This window comes from Nomascus leucogenys, chromosome 21 (genome assembly GCF_006542625.1).
Source record: "Nomascus leucogenys isolate Asia chromosome 21, Asia_NLE_v1, whole genome shotgun sequence".
Classification (NCBI taxonomy): Eukaryota; Metazoa; Chordata; class Mammalia; order Primates; family Hylobatidae; genus Nomascus; species Nomascus leucogenys.
Genome location: NC_044401.1, coordinates 54,389,646 through 54,412,484, shown reverse-complemented (window position 1 = coordinate 54,412,484; position 22,839 = coordinate 54,389,646). Strand labels below are relative to the sequence as shown.

The 22,839-nt window shown below is 48.7% G+C and overlaps 1 protein-coding gene across 1 annotated transcript in view; it reads left to right on the top strand.

Annotated features, from left to right (window-relative positions):
- SLC6A11 (solute carrier family 6 member 11) overlaps positions 1 to 22,839 on the top strand; it is a 123,295-nt gene that overhangs the window by 15,492 nt on the left and 84,964 nt on the right. Inside the window, exon 5 of the mRNA XM_030801849.1 lies at positions 12,574 to 12,706. Coding sequence (XP_030657709.1) covers positions 12,574 to 12,706 — 133 coding nt within the window. The remainder of the gene's footprint in view (positions 1 to 12,573; positions 12,707 to 22,839) is intronic.

The following is a 22,839-nucleotide window of genomic DNA, read 5'->3' as shown; positions in this document are numbered from 1 at the left end:
TTAAATTAGAAACAATTAAAACTAGGAACATAATTATTTCATAATTTAAAAAATAGGAGCCACAGGGTTAGTGAATAAGCTGTTGTGTATCATAATGAACCCTCCTGTTTGTGTAACAAATCCCATTTACAGTAGTCTTTAGGCAGACATTGTGAAGAAACTAGTAGTTCTTTCTTTCTCCTATATGCGCCTATAGGCCCATAGAGATATCTAGCCCTGAAAAGTGAAATGAAGCTTGCTTTCTGAATGGTTCATAATTTACTGTTTCCTTCCAGTGAATGGAAGATTTTAACACAAAGGAGAATTTGCAGGCAGACGTTGAGAAGAAGCTAGTAGAAGCTTCCACCTTGTTAATCTTTATGTATTTAGTCATCAAGTCATTTGTCTTGATATTAGTTCATTTAATTTTTTAAATGAACTAATGCCTGTAATGCAGGCAGAAGAAAAAAATTCAATTTTACCATTAACTAAACATAATTTTGGAAACGCTGAGGGATTTCCCAGAACCCAAAGCCAGCCTCTTGGCTCCTAGTGGCCCCGAGCAGCCCTGGTGCCCCCCAAACCCACCCACCAGCTGCCCCACAGAGGATCTCTTGTCTCAAGGAGAGGGCCGTTGTTACTCCTCCCCACCAGGGAGGCACTGGGGATCCTTGATTAGGGTTCGGGGGAATAGGAGGAGGTCCCATTGAGGAACATACCAGACTTGTGCTGAGTGGGGGCTTGGGCCACATGCAGCACTCTCATGAGATTTGCCAATTCACCAAAGCAAACCCAGATCAACACTTTGTTGCTCTAATAGGGTGTTGTGACCTTATTATTCTAATTGTTGAATATTTAACTGATGTTAATAATGGTGATTATTGTTGTAAGCAATGAAAACACAATAGACATATAAATGGGATATGTTTGTATGTCAGATTTAATATAACCTATAAATATGTCTCCCCTAGCCCTGCTCTCTAAGAGAGAACTCTGTTCTCCTCCTGCCAGTATTTCCCGGTACTCTTAGTACCACTCCTCTTACTCTCTTTTTTGTCCTGTCTGTCAAAGCATACAAGTTCCCAGGTTCAGAAATTTAATTCTCCTCTTCCATCGGTTCCCTTTCATAGAAGCGGGTTTTCCAATGAACACTTGATTTCTTTAGTGCAAAAGTGATCCGTGTCCTTTTTTTGTAGAAAATGTAGGAAGTAGGTTTAAGTAAAAGAAGAAAATACAGCACACAATAGGATTTGGGTTTCCAAGCTGCTGAAGTAGGGGAGGGGCATGCCAAAGTCTGCAGTTCCACTCCCTTGTCCTAAGCCAGACCCACCCTGTTGGCCATCCCTGAAGCAGACCAGGACCCCCATCTGCCAGGCACCAAGAAGCACTTCTCCACTGCCAATTATTATTATTATTATTATTATTTGAGACAGAGTTTCGCTCTTGTCGCCCAGGCTGGAGTGCAAAGGTATGACCTCAGCTCATTGCAACCTCCACCTCCTGGGTTCAACCAATTCTCCCACCTCAACCTCCCACGTAGCTAGGATTACAGGTGCTCGCCACCACACCCAGCTAATTTTTGTATTTTTAGTAGAGACGGGGTTTCACCATGTTGGCCAGGCTGGTCTCAAACTCCTGACCTCAGGTAATCCACCCGCCTTGGCCTCCCAAAGTGCTGGGATTACAGGCGTGAGCCACCATGCCTGGCCCACTGCCAATTAAGTGTAAGGGGTGGAGGCCTGAGGGAGAACCCAAGGTCTATTTGCCCTAAGCCATCAATGCCAGGGATGGCCCCTTGCCCAGAACACCTTCCCAGAAGGACCAGTTAATGCTTCTGGTGATGACGCCATCCGAATACTATACTGAAAGCCCTTCAGCCAAGGATCAAGGTTCTGCTTGTATGCACTGTTGTTGAAATGCTATTTAAAAGTGCCGTGCCATGGTTTAGTGCGGCGACCTAGAGACCTGGGCTTTGGGGTCAGACAGTAAGAATTTGAATCCTGCTGCTTCCACTTGTTAGTCTTGGGCTTGTTGCTTGTATCTCTCTGCAATTCACTGTCTTTGTCTGCAAAATGGGAATAATTGTTGTTATAGCACTACTAGTAGTAATTGGGCTTAATAAATACTGAATAGCTGTGGTGTCCTGTTATTATGAGTTCTTGATCATTACAGTAAACATATTTGTGTATAAAATTAGCCAGACAGGTATTTGTATTTTTCACATTGGTTGTCTTACAGTATAGAACAGGAAGCAGCAACTTACTGAACTGCAAGAGTTTTGTCTGAGGTTCTTTCTACATCCAGATGGGTGCAGTAGAGAAAAGGAAGTCACATTTGGTTACTAAGCACCTACTGTATACCCTGGCCCTACACAGGGCCCTCTAAGCACGTGACCTCATTTAACCCATCCACCCAGGGGATAAATGATGTGGTATCAGTATATGAGTTCTCATCTCACACGAGGGATTCTGAGGGCGTGAGAGATTAAGGGACCTGACCAAAGTGTCTCTCATGGTGGGCCAGAGCGCAAGCTGGTCTGAAACCCAGCCATCTGCATCTCTCTGCCATTCCAGGCTTCTTCCTGTGTGTGAAATATGGTCAGCTGCCTGCTTTATCCCAGGTGCAGAGTCGGACTGCTGTGTGCCGCCTCTCTGCAGCCCCGTGGACTCAGGCTCTGGAAGTAAGTTCTTTTTTTTTTTTTTTTTTTTTTTTCAGCAGATGGGGAATATATTTGATAGGAAAAGGGAGGAAGGGATGAAGGAAGAAACTCATGAGAAATGGCTTCACAGAAGCCTTCAGCATCCAGCAACAACAACGTAAGCCCCGTGGGTTGGGTCCTTCCTGGGTTTCAGAAGATTTCTTTAGGAAGTGGCTTTAGAGTCAGGACCTGTCAGCAGAATAACTCGACCAGGTTGTTTTTTAATAAAACAATGAAGAAGTATATAAAACTCTCCAGGGTCGCACATGCACACCCAAACACACACATCCCTTGCTTGTTCTTTGTGCTGTTCTCACTAAGGGGCAGACAGAAGACATGCAGGATGGGGGAGAAGCGCCAGAGCTGGGGCAACCTGACCTTTTCACTTAGGAATTGGGACCCTGAGCAGGTAATGCTGAAGCTCAAGTTTCCCCCTCTGTAGAATGGGTGTAAATAGACAGCACTTAGGGGTGCAGTTGGCATGAAGTGAGCTGTGGACAGCGTGACATTGCTGGTCAGTGGTAGCTCCTCACAATCCATTCCCCCTCCACAGACCTCTCATCCTCACTTTCATTTTAGAGCTGAGGTGGATGAAGTGGCATTCCAAAAACAGGTGACCACCTGCGGTCTCCCAGTGGGATGCACCCAAGCTGGGACCAGACCCCCACTCCCCACTCTGACATCCTTGTGCAGGGCTGCTCCTGATGCTCTCATGCCTATCCTGGCCACCATCTGTCCGCGACACACAGTGGCTTCTTGCAATTCTTAACGCAGACCACCTCGGAAGGGCCCGGGGCACAGGTGGGCCAGCTTTGCCTGAGCTTCCGGCTGCTCCTTAATTCAGATTTGCTTCCCCTCGGGCACATGTGGGGAAACTGTAGGGCAGCCATGACCCGGGCAGCATTTTTAAGCTGCTTGAGTCCTGGGAGGAGGAGTAAGGGACAGGAATCTGAGGGCCTGGACCCCAGCCGTGGGGTGGGGGAGGCCCTTCCCGCCACATGGGATCCACTTTCTGCGAGTAAGAATGGCTGCGTTATGAACCCGTGGTGGATTCCTCACAGCTGCGGCAGTTCCTTTGTCTCTCACCTTCCGCTTATGCACTTTGCCTCCTGACCTGCAGGACCTCTGTTCACTTCTCCCTGTGAGGCCTAAGTTTTGAGGCATTTCCCTGGGTTCCTGCTCCTCTGGAAAGTCCCCACTTTTAGATTCACTCTCCCCACACTCCCCCCTGCTGCCCTCAGTCTCACCCTCCGGCCACAGAGGGGCAGCGCAGGCATTAAACTTGGGATCAAGAGACAGGTTCAAGACCAGGCTCTGCTACCTACCGGTTTTGTGATCTTGGACAAGGTAGCTATTTCTGTGGAGCCTGAGTTTCCTCTGAACAATGGGTGTACAAGATAGCATACGCAAAAGCACCTGACACGTCTTCCGAAGTGTGTGTTCTGCAGGATGTTAGGAAGTATTGCTTTGGAAAAGCAGAAACAGGGTTGGGAGCGGGGAGCCCTTCCTTTTTAACTTTTTAGAAAGCTTGTTGTAGTTTACATGCCATAAAATGCACTCCTCTTAAGTGTACAGTTTTGAGTACATTTACTAAGTGTGAAGCCATCACCACAATACAAGTTTAAGACGTTTCTATGCTCCGAATAAGAGCTCTCTGCCCATCCACCATTAATTTCCATTCCCACCTCCAAGCAACGCTCAACTATTTTTTTTTATCTCTGTGAATTTGCCTTGTTTAGACATTGCATATAAATGGAACCATACAACTTATGGTCTTTCGTGATTGGCTTCTTTCATGTAGCATAACACTTTCAAGGTTTATCTATGTTGTAGCATGAATCAGTACTTCATTGCTTTTTGTAGCTGTATAAAATATTGTTGCATGGGTAGACCACATTTTGTGTATCCATTCATCAGTTGATGGACATTTGGGTTGTTCCTACCTTGGGCTATTACGAATAATGCTGCCATGAACATTTGTGCACATATTTTTGTTTGAACATATGTTTATTCTCTTGGGCTTATATTCAGGAGTGAAATTGCTGGGTTTTGTGTTTAACTTTTTAAGAAAGTGCCAAACTTCTTTCCAAAGTGGCTGAACTATTTTGCATTCCCACCAGTAATATATGAGGGTTCCATTTCTCCACATCTTCATCAACATTTGTTATTGTCTGACTTTTTGATTATAGCTATCCTAGTAGGTGTGAAGTGGTATTTCTTGTGGTTTTAATTTCCATTTCAATGAGGAACACTTCTCAATAAATTTGAGAAACATTGAGTTAGATAAAGCCGTACAAATGTGTTTGTTTCAGGACTTCTCAGAGCCTTTCATGTTCTACTAAGCATTGAACATCTCTAAGGAAGTCTAGTGTGCAGTATTTTCTCAAATGAGAGCCCAATGTGACCTGGGAACTCAGGACATTGGAGGATTAGTGTTCTTTGGGAAGCATTAGCCTAGGACAGGGGTCAGCAAACTACTGGCCAAATCCCAGCTGCTGCCTGTTTTTTGTAAATAAAGTTTTATTGGAAGAAAGCCACACCCATTCATTTATAAATGACCTATGGTTGCTTTCACCCTGCAGGAATAGAGAATAGTTGGGACAGAGACTGTATGCCTTGTGAGACTGAAGGAATTTACTCCCTTGCCCTTTACAGAAAAAGCTTGCTGAGCTCTGGCCTGGGAGTCCCTGGTACACAGTGAGGTGCTCACTTGCTTAGCCTGGGTGGCAGGAGGGGCTGGCCCTGGGGTTGGGGTGGGGACCAAGGAAGCACTTGTGAGGCTTAGTGTTATTTGAGCTGGTGCTTGAAGGATGGTTAGAATGTAGATAACTGGGGAGAATTGGGAAGGATGTTCCCAGCCGAGGGAATCACAGGAGTGAATTCTGCAATGTGAGGAAGTGCAGGATATTTGGGAACTGATGGAGACTAGTGTGTGGCCAAAGAGTAGAATTTTGCAGGGACAGAGGGAATTGGAGAGGTAGCTCCAGACCCCTTAGGCCTATGTCGGTCCCTGATTGCACTCCCTGGCTCCCCAGGGTACTGGCTCCACTGACACTCATAATCACACAATTCCCCGTCTTTACCAAGACAGGGCAGTGGTTCTGAGCTCTGCCTCTGACATTGAACAGATATGGCTTCAAGATCTGTCCCCATTTTCTGGGCATGTCACCTGCCTGAGCCACAGTTTCCTTATCTGTAGAGTGGGAATAATAGCTGTCCCCACCTGAGAAGATGCAGAGAAGGTCAGATCAGATTTTACATGTGGCATGGTGAGCAGGTGAGAAATGCAAGCTGTAACTGTCCTTGTTGATACCTTTATACCCCTAGACCGTAAGTTTCCTGAGGGTGGAACAGTCTGCTTATTCATCACTGTAGTGTGGACTGAATGAGTGTGTGATGTAGAGGCCTGAAATTCCTGCAGAGGAGGCCTGGCTGAGTCCCTGGCTTGGTTTAGGGGCCCCTGCCGTGGACTCTGTCGGAGTCCCCCATAAATGTGGAGAGTGCAGGGGACTGTACTGCTTTCTTCCTGGAGAAGTGAGAGCAGACTCCCCAGGGCAGCGGCCAGCTCCCCTGGCGGGGGCCAGGAAAGCACATTTGTTTTGGTGATGGGCCTTTTTTGGTTTGTGTGCTTGTTGCTTTGGGAGACCAGCAGGGCTATTTATAGCTCAGCCCCTCAGCGCCAGCTTTTAGGGCGGTCTCCAGGGCCCTGGCAGCACTTTCCTCAGTGGCAGGTTAAAGAAAGGTGATCTGTTTGCCGGCTCCGTGCACAACATGAAGATGAGGCCACCCCAGGCTGGGCTGGGAGCTGTTCCCACATGGCCCTCCTGGGTGCCAGGCTGGAGGGAGTTCTGCTCCAGCTCTGCCCTCTGGGCAAACCAGCCCTTGTGCTGGGAGCTGGAAGCTTCAGGTGGGAGACTGTTTCCTTCTCTCCAGACTCAGCAGCTGTAAGTGAGCTGCCCAGAGGGAACATATGTGAGATTCCAGCCACTATCCTTCAACCATCAGGCACAGGACAAGGCCTGAGTGAGAGACACCCTCCCAACCTTGGGCTCCCTTTCTGGTGTAGCAGTGGGGAGTGTTGGCATCAGAACTTGGTTTCAACTCTCAATTTGGGGGCAGGTCATGGTTGGCTCACACTTGTAATCTCAGCACTTTGGGAAGCCAGGATAGGAGGATCACTTGAGGTCAGGAGCTCAAGACCAGCCTGGCCAATATGGTAAAACCCTGTCTTTATTAAAAATACAAAAATTAGCCAGGCTTGGTGGCAGGCACCTGTAGTCCTAGCTACTCAGGAGGCTGAGGCAGGAGAATCACTTGAACCCGGGAGGTGGAGGTTGCAGCGAGCCGAGATTGTACCACTGCACTCCAGCCTGGGTTATAGAGTGAGACTCTGTCTCAAATATATATATATATATATCTCAATTTGGGCAAGTTGCTTCACCTCCCTGAGCTTCCTTATCCGTGAAATGGTTATAATCATGCCCTGGCAGTGGTGTTGCCATGAGGACTGAATGAAGCAAGATGGGGGAGGGTGTCAGGTGGTGCCGAGCACAGTTCTCACCACTGCCATCTCCTCCCAGTTCCGCTCCTTCCTCCAAGTCTCTTAATAAGGAAGGATGTAATTTGCTTTTGAGCTACCCTCTTGGTTTCCCCCACTCCTTCCCTCCTGTCAAGTAGAAAGGGCGTCTCCATGCCTGGATGGCCTAACACCTTCACCTGTGGACTCTGTCTCTGCCACCATCGTAAGGGCCTTCACTTCTTTTCTTCCTCTCTTATCCCCCATTCCCTCCTGTTTTTGAAATTTCTCCCTCCTTCCATCTCTTTCTGGTGAACTAGCCCAGTTACACCAACCTGAAAACAAAACAAATGTGGATCAAACAACCCTTGTACCCTGTGGCCCCTTTAGCTGCCACCACCTCTCCGTAACTCATCGGAGCCAAACTTCCTGAAGAAGCCACGTGGCTCAGGGTCTCACCTCTCATCTGCCCCCGACCCAGTCTACTCCAAGACCAAACAGTGGCTCCTGACCTCCCCACTCCTGGTCCCAAGTCCTGCAGACATTGCTCTGTCTCACCAGGCTGGCCTGCAGCATTTGCAGGTCGGCTACTTGCCTGCTGGAGATGCCCCTCCCTCTGCCTTGAGGATACCCCTCCTTGGGTTGCTCCCCTGACTTTCTGCCCACTCCTTCCCTGCTTCTCCAAGGGCTACTCCCTTCCTTTTGCTGCTTTGAGATGTTGGGGTTGTGGGAGCTTGGTTGCAGGCCCCATCTTTCCCCCTTCTTCAGGTCTCCCAGGATACCCCGAAGGCTGAGGGCTCAAGTGTGAATCCCCTGTCTGCATGTCTTTTCTGGGTGGCATTCAGAGACCCAGTAGCCTCTGGGCATTGCAGCAACCTGAGTGTCTTGCCAACACCTCCAAATCATCATATCTAAAAGAATGATTGGCCATGATCTCTTCCTCTATTCCAAGCACCACTTCACTCCTGCTCAGCTAAAGACCCACCCTACCCATCCAAGGATCCATGCCGTGAGCCTGGTGTCAGCCTAGCCCTGACTCTTCCTGCTGCTGGCTGCCCCAGGCAGTCACCTTGTGCCTCTGCTGCTCTCCAGTCACCCATTCCTCCCCAGGACTAATCCCTTCCCTATTGCTTGCTCAAATGGAGGCGGACTCCTCTGCCCCACCCTGACCGTTCATTCTTCCCATTCATTCTTCCCATGGCAGCCAGAGTGCTCTAAAACACATATCTGATAGGGTCTCACCACTGTTGACCACTTCCCTGGGCTTCTATCACCCACAGGAAGCAGCCACGCCCCCTCAGCAAGGCTCACAGTCTAGCCCCTGCTCCCCATGTGGCTGCCTCCTCACCCTACTTCTCACCCAGCCCTTGCTGCACTCACCTAGCCCACCGTGCCCTTCTTTGGCCTCGTGGTGTTCTCCCCAGCCTCCTAGCTTTTGTCCTTGGGGGCCTTTCTCCTGCATATGCCCCCCCCTTCTTTGCTAGCTTTCCTCCTACCCTTCAGGACCCCCAACCCCACACTCTGATACTGATCCCCACAGGGGTCTCCTGCTATGCCTGGGAGCTTCCCCCACCTTTCTCTGTGCCCACCCTCTCCACATGCTGCTGTTTCCTTATCTGCCTTCTCCACTAGACCACGGGCTCTTTAAAGACCCCAAGGCTTAGCTCTGTGTCTGGCAAACTGATGATGCTTTTGTAAGTATTGTTTAAATAAATTACTAAATGTATGAGTGCCATGTTCCGTACAATCCTCTCTCCTAGTACACAAAGGCATGTAAGACAGCTTTGGGGTATGCATTTACCGTAGCTTTAATTTGTTAAGAAGGGAAAGTGGCAGGTGATGTTAGGGTTATGGAGGAATCAAGGCTGAAAGTGTGGACTCTGGAGCCAGGATCCCTGGGCTCAAATCCAAGCTCTGTTTCTTGCTGAGGATGTGAGTTTGGGCAAGTTACTTCGCCTCTCTGCACCTCAGGTTCACTGTCGTTGAAATGGTGATGATAATTGTGCTCATCTCAAGGACCGTGGGGAGGGTTAGATGCATTCATGCTTGAAAAGCCATTGAAGGTAGGTATCATTATTCCCATTTTACAGATGAGGAAGCTGAGACTCAGAGAGGTGATGCCGCTTTCCCGAGGTGGAGCAGCTGGTAAGGAGCAGGGCTGGGATTTGAGCAGCTTCTCGGTGGAAAGCTCCAGAAATACTCTACTATGGCCTGAAAAGGGTGGTTCATGAAGAATCTGCTTTAGGGCCTGGCACATAGTAGGTACACACTAAATATTACTTACGTAAATGGATCCTTCTGCAGAGCCCCATCTAGGCTTCAGCATTTCCCGCTCCCTGAACAGTGTCGGGGGAGGTCTGTCTCTGGGTCCTTTTTGGCCACCGTGTTGGCAGCAAACTCTTCCTTATTCAGACCTTTCTTCTGTCCCAGCGTTTCGTGGGGGAGGCTCATTAAGAAAGCTTTTTCCCAGGAAGAGCTGTGCCTTCTCCAAGTCTCCGGAGTTGAGTGCCCCAGCCCCCATCTTCTCAAAGGCTGCCCTTGTGGGTTTCAAAACAACCCCACTGCCCTGCAAGCTGAGAATCTGGCCCCTGAGCCCCCTTTCCTTTGGAAACCAAGGTCTGTTCCTAGTTAAAGTCAGCATTGGTAAAACCTAAGGAAAATAGTTTGAAGATGTTTTCAAATAGTGTCTGGTGGAACAAAAGAGCAGTTCATCCTCCGTAGCTTTTAGTAATCTGCTTCCCATTCTGGGAATTAGATTGTTCAATTAAGCGAGAGGGTGCGGGAGCAGGCTGCATGACTCAAAAGTTTGCAGCATCCACATTGTAGAAGAGAGGGGATCTGAGCCAGTTTGTGCCTGGTGGGCCTGTCCCACTTTCTCCGTCTGTCCCCATGCGGGTTCCAGTTTTCAGGTCCCAGGTTCAGAAAACAACTACTTCAACAAGAAGGCACATGTCTGTGTGTGTGTGTGTGTGTGTGTGTGTGTGTGTGTGTGTGTATGTGCATGTGCATATGCATGCATACACCCCAGCTCAGTAGGGACCTCGTGTGTTCCTCCAGTGACAAGCTCAGCATCTGGAGTGGGCTGGTGCAGAGTACACCTGGGCTGTTTCCGTCAGCAGCAGCCCCGATTCCTTCCAGCTCTGGGTTGTCCCTTATAGTTCACCAGCTGATGGGCATTGGGGATGCTTTGGGTGGCTGTGTGTAAGTCAGGGAAAGCCCACAGGGCTCTTAATCTGGGCAAAGGAGAGCCAGTAGGTACTCTGAAATTCCTGCAGCATTTTGGGAGCCGGTGTGTTTCTCTGGGGAGAAAGTCCATCCCTTTGGTAACTTCTCAAGGGATCCATGACTTCCTCCCTCAAACTCTTCTCCTCCCTCCCTCCAAAAAACAAGTTTAAAAATGATTCGGATGGCATTTGTAGATTACTCCTTCATTACCAAGAAACTCTACTTCTGTGGTGCTCAAGCCTTACTGTGTATGAGAACTCCTTGGGGAAATCACAAAATGCAGCTCCCTGGGAGCCACTTTGCAAAGGTTGGGACCCAGTGGGTCAGGTGGGGGTGCAGAAAGGTTTGTATTTCTGGCAGGTGCCCAAGGATCATGCTCTGGGACATGCTATTGTGTTACACTCATAGATTCTCTTAAAGGCCTCATTTAATAAGGCCTGTAGTTTTAAAATGAATTAAAGCCAAAGACTGCTAAGACATAAGAAGCAAATAAAATAACAGTTGTTATTATAATTAAATGGCTGCCTCCTTTCTTTCATAAATAACTTGGACCTTTTTTTGGTCCACCTTATCCTAGTAGAGAACAAGGGCCATATGATGCTTACCTTTTTTATCCTAGGGTCTAACGTAGTGCCTGGCGCCTAGTAGGTGCTCAGTAAATGTGTATTGTATTTAAGTGGATGTTCTCACTTCTCCTGGCTATGGGCATGAGAGCTGATTTCCTTTTGAGTAAGTCTATGGCTGCACACAGTCTGATTTTGTCTGGGGGCCTGCCTGATTTCTCTGGCGGGGCTGGGGCTGGAGGGAGCCTGTAGACCAGTGCTAATTGGTGTCATTGAGTAATTAATGCAGAATCAGGCCCCAAGCGGATTCCCAGGGAGACAGACACTGAGGGTGGCTTTCATGCTTGGTGGGATGGGAGCTCCTTTCTCAAAGGACGTTCCCAGAGTGCCGAAGCGACTGGCATGGTCTGATGGGGGTTGGTTTGGCAGCCGGAATGGGGTTCGTGGAGCAAGCTCAGAGAGGGGGTTTGTGTTGGTGCCATAGTTCTGCACAATATGGAGCGTGGCGAGTTTGACTTTAAGGAACACAAACCCCAGGCGTGGGCTCTGAGAGCCAGGCCTGCGTCAACTCTGAAGAATTGATGGGTTCTGAGGGAAGTGAGCCTGGTGGCATTAGCTTAGCTCACCCGGAGTCCTCCCTGTCCTGTGGCCTGGGCCCTCTGGGAAGCCTCTACACTTTGGCATGATAGTCAAGGCTCCCCGTGGTACCACCTCTGCTTGCCTTTCCTGCCTTTTCCTTCTGATCCCTGCACCCCAGAGTGCTGTTCCCAAAGCACACCATCCTCTACTTCTGGCCATGCCATTCCTTCCACCTAAAACCATCTCCACTTCCTTCTTCTTCTGACCAAATTCCACTTATCTTTCACAATTTGGCTCACATATCACTTCTTCCAGGAAGCTCTCCCTGACCCCCTGTAGCAATCAGGATAGGTTGGGTTATGCTGCAGTAACAAATGTCCCCAAAGAGCTCAGCAGCTTCAAGCAACAAAGTTTATTTCCTGCTCAGACTATGTCTCTGACACAGTGGCAGGTGGTCACTCAGGAACTCAGGCTTTTCAAGGCTCTGTCTTGACACATGCTTCCATAACGACAGCAGAGTTAGGGAGAAGAGACGATGGAGAACCATGCCACCAGTCTCTGGAAGCTTCTATCTGAAATGACACGTTTTATTGTTGGCCAAACAATGGTCAAAGCAAGTCCTATGGCCCCCCTCAAGTTTGGCAGGGCAGGATCTATGGGCTTCTTTCAGGGAGGGACATGGGATGTTTATGGCTGGTAATATGATCTCCTGGGAACCCCAAGGTAGGCTGGGTGCATCCTCCTTTGGAGCCCTTTCCACGCTGTTCTTGTACTACATCTGCAGACTTGCCTATCTTTTCCTCCAGAGTGTGAATTCATGATCCAAGGTCCAGAGGGCTGGGTCTTGTTCCTCTTGGAGGCCCCAAGTCCTCCCCAGAGGAGACATTGGGCCCATGGTGGACGTGGGTGAATCAGCACATGGGCCCGTCCCTGCTCCTCTGCAGTACTAGCTTTGCTGAAGATGGGCCAGCCCCAGCCCCAGCCCCAGTGACTCTCCACCCTCCCTTCTACAGGCACCGGGTCCTGGCCATCTCCGATGGGATCGAGCACATCGGGAACCTTCGCTGGGAGCTGGCCTTGTGTCTCTTGGCAGCCTGGACCATCTGTTACTTCTGTATCTGGAAGGGGACCAAGTCTACAGGAAAGGTAAGAGGTCGATCTTCAAGCAGCTAACCGTGGCAGGGGAAGGCACGAGCTCACAGATGACCCAGAGAGTAACAGGGAGTTCATGTTGCAGAGGCCAGCACTTAAGTTGGGAGGGGGGAGCAACACTGGACCAGAGTGAGCTCTACCCACCCTCACCACTTATTGGCCGCCCACCTTAGGACAGTTCAATTTTATCTTCTGAGCCTCAGTGTACACGACTATGAGATAATAAAGCCTTGCCCTGTCTATCTTATTGAGTCGAGAGTTATACAACGTAAGGGGGTTAAAGTGCTTTGAAAACTGGGAAATGCTGAACTACTACAAGGGTTCTTTGATAATGAAGACAGGGTTCTAGGTGTGTGTGAGGGCAGGTGATGCTGGCTGCCTCCACTGACAGACCCCAAGATCTCAGGGGTGTATTTCTCCCTCACCTGGAGTCTGGAGGGAAGAGCAGCTGCTTCATCTTGCAGCCTTGCTGTGCCACCTGTACCATGCAGCCTCCAGGGTTGCTGCCTCACCAGGGAAGAGAAACTGGAGGAGGCTAGCTTTTAACTGCCATGGCCTGGGAGTTACACGTGGCTCTTCCACTCACAGGCCGTTGGCCAGAACCTGAGACACGGTGTCACCTACTGCACAGCGGCTGGGAAGTAGAGGGGACCATGGGGACATCTGGGGAGTGAGCATGCTGTGCACTGCAAGGATCAGTACAGAGGTTAGAAACATGAGGCTTGTGGCCAAGTCCAACTCACTTCTGTGTTTACTTTAAAAAGGCGGGTAGGGGAAGAATTCGTTGACAACATTTAGAAATCAGGAGATTTCGTGTAGAAAAAAGAAATCTGATTCTGGCATCCCTTGGAAAGTAAGATTTGGCAACCCTGGAGTTGCCTGCCTACACAGTGGCATGTGTTTGAACTGAGCAGCTGCCATCTCCTTCCAGGGGGCTCTGGTTGGCCACAGTCCCCACCATTCCATATCGCCCCCAATCCTGTGGCTGAGTGTCAATGCCAATGGTTTCCTTATTTTGCTATTCATCTTTTTCTTATGAAAAAGAGGGAAATGAAGCGTCTCTTATGCCTGGGTTGCGCTGACCACATCCCTCCTTGCCGGCCTCCTTCCCATAGGCAGTTGCCCATAAACTCTAAGTTCTTGGCTGGGGCAGCTGCCAGAGATAAAACCTCCAAGGAAACAGGAACTTAACAACTCTGGGCCCTTTTCCAAAAGATGTTCCCCTCCGCTCCCACAATGGTGGGTAGGATGAAGAAGAAACTGCTAGAAAGTTTGAGGTGGGTGGATCTGCAGGAAGGAAGCCAAGGTGCTCCATGCTACGGGCTATCTGGAAGCTGAGGGTGCACTTAAAACAGCCACACAGATGCAGAGGGACCGCAGAAAGTAGAGCAGAGACTCTCATGTCCCTGCAGCCAAGGTGATTTTGCTTATATTTGCTTTTTGTAGTTTGTATCATGAAGACTATAGGATTTTTCTTTTTCCAACTATAAAATTGTGTCATTATTGATCTACTTCTTCAGACTCCACACACAGTCTCTCATCCTCCTCCTTGCTGCCTCTTCCAGGAAAAAAGCTGGAGGTAATAAGAGCAAGGATTCAAACCCCAGGTCTGTCACTCTCTAGTCATGACCTTGGGCATGTTGCTCAACTTTTCTGAGCCTCACTTTCCTCTTCTGTAAGACAGGATTGATAAGTGAGCTTACCACCACCTGTGGTGGTTGTGAGGCTGAAATGCAAGGAGAGTTGAGTATGGTCCGTGCTCAACAGAGTGAGTAACTAATAGTGAATGCTGAATAAGTGGCAATTTTTTAAAATCTCGTTATAAGGATAATTCAAGTCATTGTTTCTGAGTATTTACTATATACTTAGCGTTATTCAACAGGTTTCTAAAGATGAGTAAAACACAGCCCCTTCCCTATCCAGACAATATATGAAAGTGCTTCGTGAACCATGAAGAGAAGGGAGGAGGTATCATGGTTGGTATTATTACTACTTTTGCTGTGGTTACCGCCTCATGGGAGTTGACACAGAGGCCTGTGGGGCTTGGCAGGGTGGTGGCTGTGCGTGGGTGCAGGAAAGGTTGCCTGCACAAGGTTTGTGTATGGACATGCTTGGGCTGTTCCAGGACCTCATATGGCCTTGAGCTGCAGGCCCCAGGCTGTGGGCTACAGCAGTGCAGTTTCGCTTTAGCCATAAGGAGAAGACTCAGTCCCGTAGTGAGGCCCTTCGCTGCTGACTGGGCGGTTAAATCTGAGCGTTGGAGAATTCTAATGCAGGAACTGAGTTCGAGAAAGGGCAGACAGCTATGATCTTGGAGATTTCACAAGAGGCTTATGGGGAAGGCAAGGGAGTGAACACTTATCCATTGCCTTCCACTCCCTGGCACCTTGCAAGTGCTGCAGATCCTCACAGTCTGGGGAGCTGCTGCCTCTATCTTACCAGTGGAGAACCTGGGGCTAAGGGAGGGCGGGCAGCCTGGCCATAGTTGCATAGTGACCCTGCCTCAACATTGACCCCAGGCTACTCCCTCCTTGCCTCTCCCTGGACTCTCGACTAAGATGTAGAACATTGTGTTGTTTTGAGTGGTGTCCCTTCACACATCTTCCCTGAACCTCCTTTTTCTCATCTCTGGTGGAAGTGGTAGTGATGGCAGTATGATCGTTATCAGTAGTAATGGTTAATATTTATGAGTGCTTCCTTTGTGCTTCACGTGCCTGCTCCATTTAGGCTTTGAACAGCCCCATGAGATGGGGGCTATCATTATCTCCATTTTAGAGATGAGGAAACTGAGGCATGGAGGGATTCAGTAATTTGCTCAAGGACCCTCCGGTGGGAAGCAGAAGACTGGGATTAACTTCCAGCATTGGGGACCATGCAATCCATGTCCTGGATAGGCTACTGTCATACCTGTCATCTGCGATGTGGGGACTATGGTGACTTTCTTATGGACTGGTTATGAAGAGGTATTTAATGAGATAGCACATAGTAGGTGCTCAATGATTATTGGTTGCAGCTCTTTCTAAATGGTACTTTTAAGGGAAATGCAGAAACCAGATGAGCCAATTAAGTATTTTCCTGAAGACTGGGTTTCTCCTCCATGTGTCCTGTGCCCAAGGCCAGCATTAGTATCTTGGATGAGCTGCGGTTTGCTGGAGCTGTAAGAATCCTTAGAAATGGTTTGGTCTACCTCTGCCCTTATTTTATGGATGAAGAAACTGAGGCTCAGAGAGTGGAAGGGACTTGCCCGAGGTCACATAGTGAATAAATGTCAGGCCAGGAGTGACAGCCTGGTCCCCAGTTTCCCAGCTCGTTATGAATGATGAGGTTCTGTGGGGGCACATCTGGCAGTTTAGAGAAACCCCAAGTCCGTGGATTGATAGGTAAGCTTTTCAGGGGAGGATCTGGCACTTTTGTTCCTGTTTATGACTTGCTTCGCTTTGGAGACGAGCCCAGAATACGAAGGTTTCTTGGGGTTCTGTACAAAAACAGCAAAAAATAAAACGTCGGGTCGTTTGAAACTTCCCACGTGGACAGAGGTCACCCCTGCCCCTGGCCTGTGGGACCCTAGCCAGATCCTTTTTCACGAGGCTGTTCGAGTAGGAAGAAACCCATCTCCCAGCTATTGTCCAGCTGCGACTGGCTTTGTGTTCCCTCTTCATCTCTTCCCTGAAGTTCCAGCTTGCTGCCCATACTCAAGCCTCAGCACAAATTTCCACTTATAATAAATATTCGTTAATTCAAGAAAAAGTCCCCAGACCCCTCCTGTCTCCAAGGAATATTAAAACAATATCCCCAACTTTAAGTCAATTTAGTGAGCATTTCACCTGTTCAGGGAGGCAGACACTGTAGACCTGGCCTTTCAGCAATAGACCTGGCCTGTCATCTGCGATGTGGGGACTATGGCGATTTTCTAAGTGAGGATTTGGGATCAGGTCACGAATAAGTTGATCCCAAATGGGGCTATAGCAACACCAGAGGTGAAGTCCCAGAAGCACTGGCATTAGCATCTCCCTGCTGGGACAACATCCATACATGTTCTTCTCCACAAACCCCCTTGGGCACCTCCCAGTATGCCTCACAATCTTTCGATGTTAGGCATGTGGGATTTTCCCCAACCCTGGGGTCTGATGAGCAATCTGTATGCTCAGAAGCAGCTATTCTGAGCTGGAGGGAGATTCCCTACACCCCAGCTTCAGTAGGTAGCAAGATGCCTGCCACTAACTGTTGCTTAATAGACATTTGTGGAATCAGTGAATTCCCCCTGTGCTTTGGGCTTCTTGGGAGGTGCTGGGGATACACCAGAGAGACACTGGACAGCCTTGTCCCCGCAGAGCATGCAACCTGCTAAGGTGAGGTTCAGACAAGTAAGCAGTTTAACTCTGAATATTAGCTCTAGCATTAAACAATACAACTTGGGGATTCTCATGGCTGAGAATTGGCTCCAGAATATTAGAATGTAGCCTGTCAGAGTTGGGAAGCATCTTGGTTTTGAAGACCAAATTTATTTTACAAATAAGGCCCAGAGAGGTTGCAAGATTTGTCCAAGGCTACCCACTTGGAAGGAGCCAAGCTGGAATTCAGACCCAGGCTGCCTTCCTTAAGTCCAGTCTTCATCTGTTCTGTATCTCCAGCTTGGAGTTACTGTGCAGATTGAATACAAATGCATTGATCATAGTTCTGAGCTCACAATAGGTGCTCATTAAGCAGTTTATGTCCCCGTTCCAGTAAAATAGCTGCAGTTTTAGTTCTTCATAGATATTTTCCCTCACTCTAGACACTATTGGAAATTTCAGAAATCTCCTATGGAAAAAAAAGCCTTTCTCAATTGTATATTAAGTCCTGAGAAAACATAGGATTCTAAGGTGCTTGCTTTCTTCAGGAGGAAACTTCCAGACAGTATCTTCTGGATGATACAAAGTTTCACTTTGGATAATTAGAATAGGGATAATTGAAATTAAGTGACCAGAAAGTAGAGGTGTCTTTGTGATTTTCCTATGTCTTTGTGTTTTTTCATCAACTGAATCCATCTTGCCCATCCCTGCCACCAGCTCCTTCTCCTGGTCTCCTGGGCCTGAAACCACTCAGCCATGTTGGATACCTCTCATCCAATTATTGACCAAGTCTATTTTTGTTTAAAAAGAAAAACACCAAAAACATCCTGTCCTCTCCATTTCTGTTTCCCACGCACATATTCAAGAAACATTGAACCTTCAGTATCTCCCTAGTACCTCCAGAATTAAAATTGCCCTTAGAATTTCCCATTTGTACAAACATTGCAGACATGCAGAATGATAGAACTGAAATGCTTTATATTCAGTGAAACAACAATTTCACATAAATTCAAAATTGTAAATTCTATCTTAGGCCAAAGCATGTACAGCAATATTAGGGTTTTGTGATGTTTTTCTAGTATCTCTGTGCATATTTGTTGAAGCCAAAAAAAAAAAAAAAAACAAAACTCTTTTCATTACCGTGTGTCCTTCTCTTGTGGTTTTGGTAAGCCTTAATCCAATCCAGGGATTGGCCAACTGTGGTTTTAGGGCCAAATCCAGTCTGCTGCCTGCTTTTGTAAATAAAGTTTTAATGGAACACAGCCACATCCATTCACCCATATATTATCCCTGGATGTTTTTGTCCTTCTACGGAAGCAATGTGGAGTAATTGCAGTAGAGACTATGTGACCCATAAAACCTAATATATCCGTGACCTGGCCCTTTATAGAAAACTGTGGATTGATGGTTTAATTTATTAAAATAATTTATGCAAACAAATTCCCACTTAACAAGAAGCTAATATGTAAATTGCTGTCACCCAAAGTATGAGCTATTTCAAATATTAAAAAGCAACATGATGGTTTTCAGTAGAGAGCTTTTCTAAAGTATCCTTAAAAATTTCACTCCAGCCTTCCAGCCCCAAATGGGATATTTCCCATGTCCACATGTTCACTTGCTAGAGAGGTTGCTCATTCACTCGCTCATTCATTCACTCACTCAGCAAGTGTTTACTGTGTACCTGCTATGCCAGACACCAGGCTGGGGATTCTTTTCAATGGCAAGTGAACCAGACCGTGGGGCTTACCATGGGGTAGAAAGATGGAAAATAAACAAGCAACATAAGTATAGTGAGAGGGAGCACAGGGCTGGGAGAGGGAAGCATAGGGCAGGTGACCTCCTCAGAGAGGTCAGGGTTGGCCTCTGTGTGTGATGGGAAGGATGGGATGGGTCCAGCGAGTGGCACATGTGAAGTCTCAAGTGGGAAGGACTTGGTGAACTTGTGAGGCAAAGTAAAGGCAGTGATTGAGAAAGATGGTGGCATGAGATCAGAAGGGAAGCGGCGGGGGTCAGGCGTCATCGAATTTTTTCTAAGTGTTTTGGAGAACTACTACAGGTTTTCCAGCAGGGATAGCACAGTCTATTTTCATCCCTGCAAGCTGGCTGTGGCTGCTTGTTGTGAATGGACTGGTGGGGGGTGGTGGGGCTGGGGCAGGGAGCCCTATTAGCATAGGACCAGGGAGGAGGTGGCAGGAGAATGGACAGAGGTGGTCAGACCAGAGACACCTCTCGGGGTTTCATCCTTGTTCTGCAGGGCCTGGTTCCATATAAGATTTTGAGACCTTGCTGTCCTTTGCCTTTTGAACAGGGGTAGTTGACCCGGCCTTTGGCCTGGACACTGCCCTCTGCAGACAGCCACCCCTGCCCAGTGGACAGTCAGAGTGTCCCCCCACGCTGTCCCTACACCCTCCCCAGCTGGCTCCTGTTCCTTGCTCTCCCTACTGCCTGGTTCCTTCTTCTGTCCTTCTCTTGGTGGATGATTTATGGATTTTTCCCCCTCATTTCCTGGTCTCCAAGAGCAGTGGCTGGGAGGGGAGGGTGCTGCAGAAACAATTCTGGTCCCTTCCCCGCCTCCTCCTATTGCCACTTTAAAGGAAGCTGCAGGATTAGCTGGGATTTTAAGAAGAATCATGCCTTTTCACTGCTTTGGGGCTCTGTTTTTATTCTTTTCAAAGCTCTAGGACACCGAGGCAAGGAAAAAAAAAACCACACACACAGACAGACAGACACACTCACACAGAAACAGCTGCAAAGAGCCTTGAATTGATTTTTTTCTTTCCCTTCCTTCATTCACCCACAAGTAGAGGAATTGGAGGTGGCACAGGACTCTTAAGCAGATCGTGTTGTCTGGAGGATGGTCATTGCAAGGCCAAGGCCTGAGTGGCATCTTCTTCCTTCCAGGCCCTGCTCCAAGGCCTTAAGTCATTCAGTGCTCACAACAACCTATGCAGAAGGTGCGAAGATCGTCCCCATTTCACAGATGAGAAAACATGGGAGGGGCCCTTGGCCACTGGGCAGGGGTCAGTTTTTGCAGGTGAGGGCACCTGCTGCTTACCATGGGGTAAGCCCGCAGGTCTTGGATCTGCAGATTGAGGCATTTCTCAGAGGGGCTGCAGGGGGCTCCTCCCCTCCCCCACTGCCACCAAGGTGGGCTGGAGCACCAGCGGGGAGAGCCATCAGGAGCCGCACACAGAAAATTTATTCTACAGGAGCACCCTATAAAGTGTCTAATGGCTCAATGAGGCATAAAACAGGAGTAGAGGGAGGCTGGGGAAACAAAAGGAAGGGATGTGTGAAAGAGCAGAGGACAGGCCCAGGAAAGGAACTGGGCAGCGCTGTCTCTGGGCCCTCAAGTGGCCTTTGTTGCAGTCTCAAGCGAGAGGAGAGCTGCCTTGGTGGTAGGACTCTCCCAGCGGCCGGGGCCGATGTCTGCATTCAGAAAGGAAACTAGAACGTTCATGAGATGCATGCAGAACGCCTGGGCAGCCAAACAGGAGAGCCCCTGCCCCAGGGCCCTGAACCCGAGGACACCGAAGCCACCATGCCGTTTGGGAGCACTTCTCACACCACTGTGGTTTGGGGAGAGCAGTAGATTGTGACTTTAAGTCAAAAGAGTTCAGCATCTTGATTCAGCCCTTTCTCTGGCCTTGAATGACAGGGCTTCACCTTTAGCGGGAACCCTGGCAGCAAGGAAGCTTGGAAAGGAGGGAAGTTTTGCGACTTGGTAATACCGTCTTTATTAAAGCACAAAGGCCCCCCAAAGTCCCAGTGATTGCTGGGTGGGAGGGGATTCTGTGGCTGGTGGCCTGGAGAAGGCCAGGAGTCCCAGTGGCGGGGACTGGCAGTGGTGCTGCAGTTAACCCTTACCGAACCCCTCCCGGCAATTTGCGCCTGTGCAGCACTGTCCCCGTGCACATGGGTCTCCCTGGGAAAAGGGAAGCCACCCTCCTGTTTGGCAGGCACCAAATAATCAAAGTGGCTTTGCTCTCAGTGCAGGATGAGGCACAGTGCTTTGGAAAACTAAGCCAGAAACGAGTGGGGAATTTATTTTGTATCTACTGAATATTAGCTCTGTGCTAGGTGCTATGGGGAATGGTAAAAGAATGATTAGTTCTCAAGAATTGGGGAAATAAGATAAGATGAGGCACGGATGGTGGCCAAGGGGAGTGGAATGAGCAGGAACTGGGAGTTGGGAGCCCTGTCCCACCACTTGCCAACTGTGTGAGTTAGCATGGGCCATCCAGGGCTGCTTCACCTCTCTGGGCCTCAGTTTCCCCTTCTGTCAGGGTTAAAGCATGACGCATGCAGTGACAGTGGAATGTTGTTACTTGTGAAAGCACGAGCCCAGGCTGGGATGATTGAGTCAGGTGAGCCTGGCAGCCAGGTTGGGCTGTAGTGGAGAAAGGTGCCCCGGGGCCAGCATGTCTGGGCAGCTCCAGGCAGGGGGACCTGTGAGCTGCCTTGGACAGATGTGGCAGGAACAGTGATGAGCAAAAGCTCAAAGGGGCATTTGAGGTAGCAGAGAGAGATGACATGAGCCTGGGACTGGATGGCTAAGCCACAGCTGGCATGCTGCAGGGGCACCCCCACTTGCTGTCGCCTGCAGGCAATGGCCCACTCACCCCAGTGCAGTCGGTATTGATGTGGAGCTGAGTCCCCCTCCAGAGAACCTGCCAAGGCCACCCCTACCCTCCATCCCTGTTGCCACCCATGTCAGTTGGCATCCAACCAGAGAAGCAAAACCAGTAGGAGATATAGAGGAAGAGCTCGAGTGGAGGAATTGGTGACTGTGGGGGCAGGCCATCGGAAGGGGCAGGCTGGGACTCTCTACACAGCTGAAGCTGCTATTCACAGGCAGAACTTCTTCCTCATTGGGGAAGTCTCAGCTGTGCTCTGTAGGCCTTTCATCTCAGTGACTGAGGCCTACCCCGGTTATCCTGCATAATCTCCTGGACATAAAGTCACCTGACCATAGTTGTGAATCATATCTATGAAATACCTTCATGACAACACCTTGATTCATGTTTGATGGATGACTGGGGACCGTAGCCTTAGCCACCTTGCATGTGACAGAGCCAGCACAGCACCTTCAGGCAGCCATGCCCTGCCTCACACCTGGATGGTAGCACCAGTGGGCCACCCTACTGTGCACCCTGCCGGGGCCCTGGCTTTCTTGTGTACCATGGCCAGACTCAGCTTCCTTCTGTACGGCTTTCATTGTGTAGCTCTCCCCTCAGAACCCGACAGTAACTCCCCATCACCTGTGGCACTGACACTGATTTTTAAAAATTGTCCAAACAATATTTTTAACAAGCTATTTCTAAGCAAAAGAATAATCTCGAAAATGTGGCACATATACACCATGGAATACTATGCAGCCATAAAAAATGATGAGTTCGTGTCCTTTGTAGGGACATGGATGAAACTGGAAAACATCATTCTCAGTAAACTATCGCAAAGACAAAAAACCAAACACCGCATGTTCTCTCTCATAGGTGGGAATTGAACAATGAGAACTCATGGACACAGGAAGGGGAACATCACACTCCGGGGACTGTTGTGGGGTGGGGGGAGGGGGGAGGGACAGCATTAGGAGATACACCTAATGCTAAATGACGAGTTAATGGGTGCAGGAAATCAACATGGCACATGGATACATATGTAACAAACCTGCACATTGTGCACATGTACCCTAAAACCCTAAAGTATAATAAAAAAAAATAAATAAAAAATTAAAAATAAAAAAAAAATAAAAAAAAAAAAAGAATAATCTCACTCATGTCTGTAATCCCAACA